General features: G+C 52.9%; 1 protein-coding gene across 1 annotated transcript in view; it reads right to left on the bottom strand.

Moving 5' to 3' along the window:
* Window positions 1–2,910, bottom strand: part of LOC103212924 (zinc finger protein 541-like) — a 62,413-nt gene that overhangs the window by 52,113 nt on the left and 7,390 nt on the right. Inside the window, 1 exon segment of the mRNA XM_007958845.1 lies at window positions 31–541. Within this exon segment, the coding sequence (XP_007957036.1) occupies window positions 31–541 (511 nt within the window).

A 2,910-nucleotide genomic window follows, 5' to 3' on the forward strand; every position in this document is an offset into this window, starting at 1 on the left:
AGACAGCTCCGACTCAGGGACATCAAGGACCCGGATCTCCCCCTCCTTCGGGGGGACGCCCGTGAACCTGTCAGCGCTGGCCAGCTCCTTGCCTGGGGGGCGCGGCTCCTTGGCACCCTCAGCATCCGTGGCCTGCGGGGTATTGGCTGGGGTGCAGGTGGAGGAGCCTGACGCGGCCGGGCAGGCACCGGCCGCCCCCCAGGACTCAGAATCCGAGGGCGCTGCGGGCATCTGCTGCTGCACGATGTTGCTGACTATGCCTCGCAGAAAGTCCTGGCTGGGCAGCAGGGAGCCGGGGGACCTGGTTTCCGGGGGCGCCAGGGCCCACAGGCCACCGGGCGCCGGCTGGCCAGCCGCCTTGTGGCCGTGGGGCAAGTCCCCCAAGGGCTCCTCCTCTGGGGGTGCCTCCTTCAGGACACACATGCTGTGCTGGACCTCGTAGTGGCGGCGCAGTGAGCGGCAGTCAGAGTAGCTCTTGCTGCAGCCTTTCTCGACGCACACAAACGGCTTAGTCTTCTGGTGGGTAAGCATGTGCCCTGTCCTGCAGGAAGACACAGGGGGATGGCTCAGCGGTGCCTTGCCAGCCGTGCCACCACAGGGCCCTGTGTGGATCCTTGGTACACAACCGGCACTGGGGCCACTGGGAAAGATGGCCAAGAGGCCTGCCACTGGTCTTGCGATCTGCAAGGGAGCTCCCCTTGAAACAGACCTCTTTGTGTTAAAAAAATCAACGGAAGCCAGGCTAGAGTTCCCCGGGGGGGTGGTTGTCTCAAGGAATGCTGGTCACCAGAGCTGCCTCCACCCAGGACTCCAGCTCCGGTGGCAAAGGTTTTTTGTAAACACCATTTGCTCCTTGGAGGTTCCTGATGCACATTAACAACAAGAGAACCCAGGCGGGAGGGAAGCACTTGTGAAGCACTTGTTTAACATGCGTGCCCACAGAAGGGTTTTTGCAAGCAGCTCCTATCACCTCCCTCAGAACTAGAGTTCTGGTTCAAACTAAGAAGCCAAACCTACTGCCACCTAGTCCATTGCAACTAGAGGTGATCGGTATGTTACCGTGAGGAAATGTTAATTGAGGAATTATCCTTCCTTTAGCAAGGGAGCCTACACCTTACCATGGGATGCCTCAATAAGGAGACAGCTACTCTGACCCCCACACCAGAGAAGCCAATTTACAGATGTTCAACCAACCCACCAGGAGCTCTGGTGCTGCAGTGGTTAAGGTATTCTGCTAACCAAAAGGTCGGTGGTTCAAGTCCACCAGCTGTTCCAGGAGAGAAAGATGAGGCAGTCTCATCTTTCTCATCAATCTAGGTAAAGATTGACAGCCTTGGAAACCCTGTGTTGCAGTTCCACTCTGTCCTCTAGGGGTGCTGTGAGTCAGAATGGACTCCACTGGCAGTGGGTGTGGTTTGGGCTTTGCTTCTGTAAAGATTGACAGCCTTGGAGATCCTGTGGGGCAGTTCCACTCTGTCCTCTAGTGGCTCTGTGAGTCGGAACTGACTCCACAGCAGTGGGTTTGGTGGGCTCTGCTTCCATGAATACTGACAGCCTTGGAAACTCTCTGGGGGTCACTATGAGTTGGAATCAACTTGATAGCAGTGGATTTAATCATTAAAAACTTTTCTAGAAAATAGCCAAATGTGTTGAGAATTTTGGCAAATACAGACTGTATCATATTTACATAGAGATGTTGTTGTTGGGTGCTGTGGAGTGAATTCTGACTCACAGTGACTCCATGTGACGGAGTAAAAGTACCTCAGAGGGTTTTCTTGGTTGTCATTCTTATGGAAGCAGGTTGCCAGGTCTTTCTCCCATGGAGCCACTGGGTGGGTTCAATCTAACAACCTTTCAATTAGCAGCTGAGCGCTTAATCACTGAGCCAACAGGGCTCCTTTGGTACTTGACATTAATAACCTAACTGTAAGTGAATGAGTACCTCACCCATCTGGGTTCCTATCAGTCTTAGTGTGGACAGTTCTAGTTAACGTGGTATGGGGGATGCTCCCCAAATGAATGAATAGTAAAGCCCATCCAGACGAGGGAAGCAATAGAGAGAAACCGGTGTTTCTGTCAGTTACCGCCAAGCTGTCTCTGACTGACAGCAACCCCACGTGTGTGCAGAGAACTGCTCTAAAGGCTTTTCAAGGCTGTGACCTTTCGGAAGCAGAGAGCCAGGCCTGTCTCCTGAGGTGCCTTTGGGTGGGTTTGAGCTGCCAACCTTTCAGTTGCTTAACCTCTCAGTGCTCAACCATCTCCACCACCCAGGGACTCCAGTGAAGGAGTTGGGAGAGCTAAGTTCTAGCCAGCAACAAGCTCTAGGCCCAACTCTTTTACCAGCTAGCGAAAGGAACAAATCCCTCCCTTCCCCTCGGGTGGGGTGGGGGACAGGACCAAATGAAGAAGGGCCAGTAGCAGCCCTGGGTGAGGGACAGGGACACTATGAAAACGCAGGGGTTGCACCTCCCACGTTCAAGACTCGCTTTGAAAAAAGCCTGTCTTCCCTTCCCTCATTGAAGAGGAGGCTTATCATCTCTGAGACGGCAAGAACAATGGGAACTTCTGCACCAAACTCTTACAATAGGCTTCCTTTTAAAAACCGAGAGTTAAAAAACATGATACTTAAAAAAAGAAAATTGGGTTAGTCGATGCTCTTGAAACAAAGAGCATCTCTGAATCTTTGGGGCCGTGTTATCCTGACACATTTCCCTCACAGAATGTTGATCTGTTTCCCCCAGGTCCCTGCCAAACTAAAAACCAGCCCATCACAGTCAGTTCTGTCTCTTAGTGACCCTATAGGAGCTCTAGGGGCATAGTGCCTAAGGCATTTGACTGCTAACCAGAAGGCTGGCGGTTCAAACCCACCAGCCACTCCTCAGAAGGAAGACTGGGCAATCTACTTCCATA

This window comes from Orycteropus afer, unplaced genomic scaffold (assembly GCF_000298275.1).
Source record: "Orycteropus afer afer isolate SDZICR_OR568_19922 unplaced genomic scaffold, OryAfe1.0 scaffold01161, whole genome shotgun sequence".
NCBI classification, from domain to species: domain Eukaryota; kingdom Metazoa; phylum Chordata; class Mammalia; order Tubulidentata; family Orycteropodidae; genus Orycteropus; species Orycteropus afer.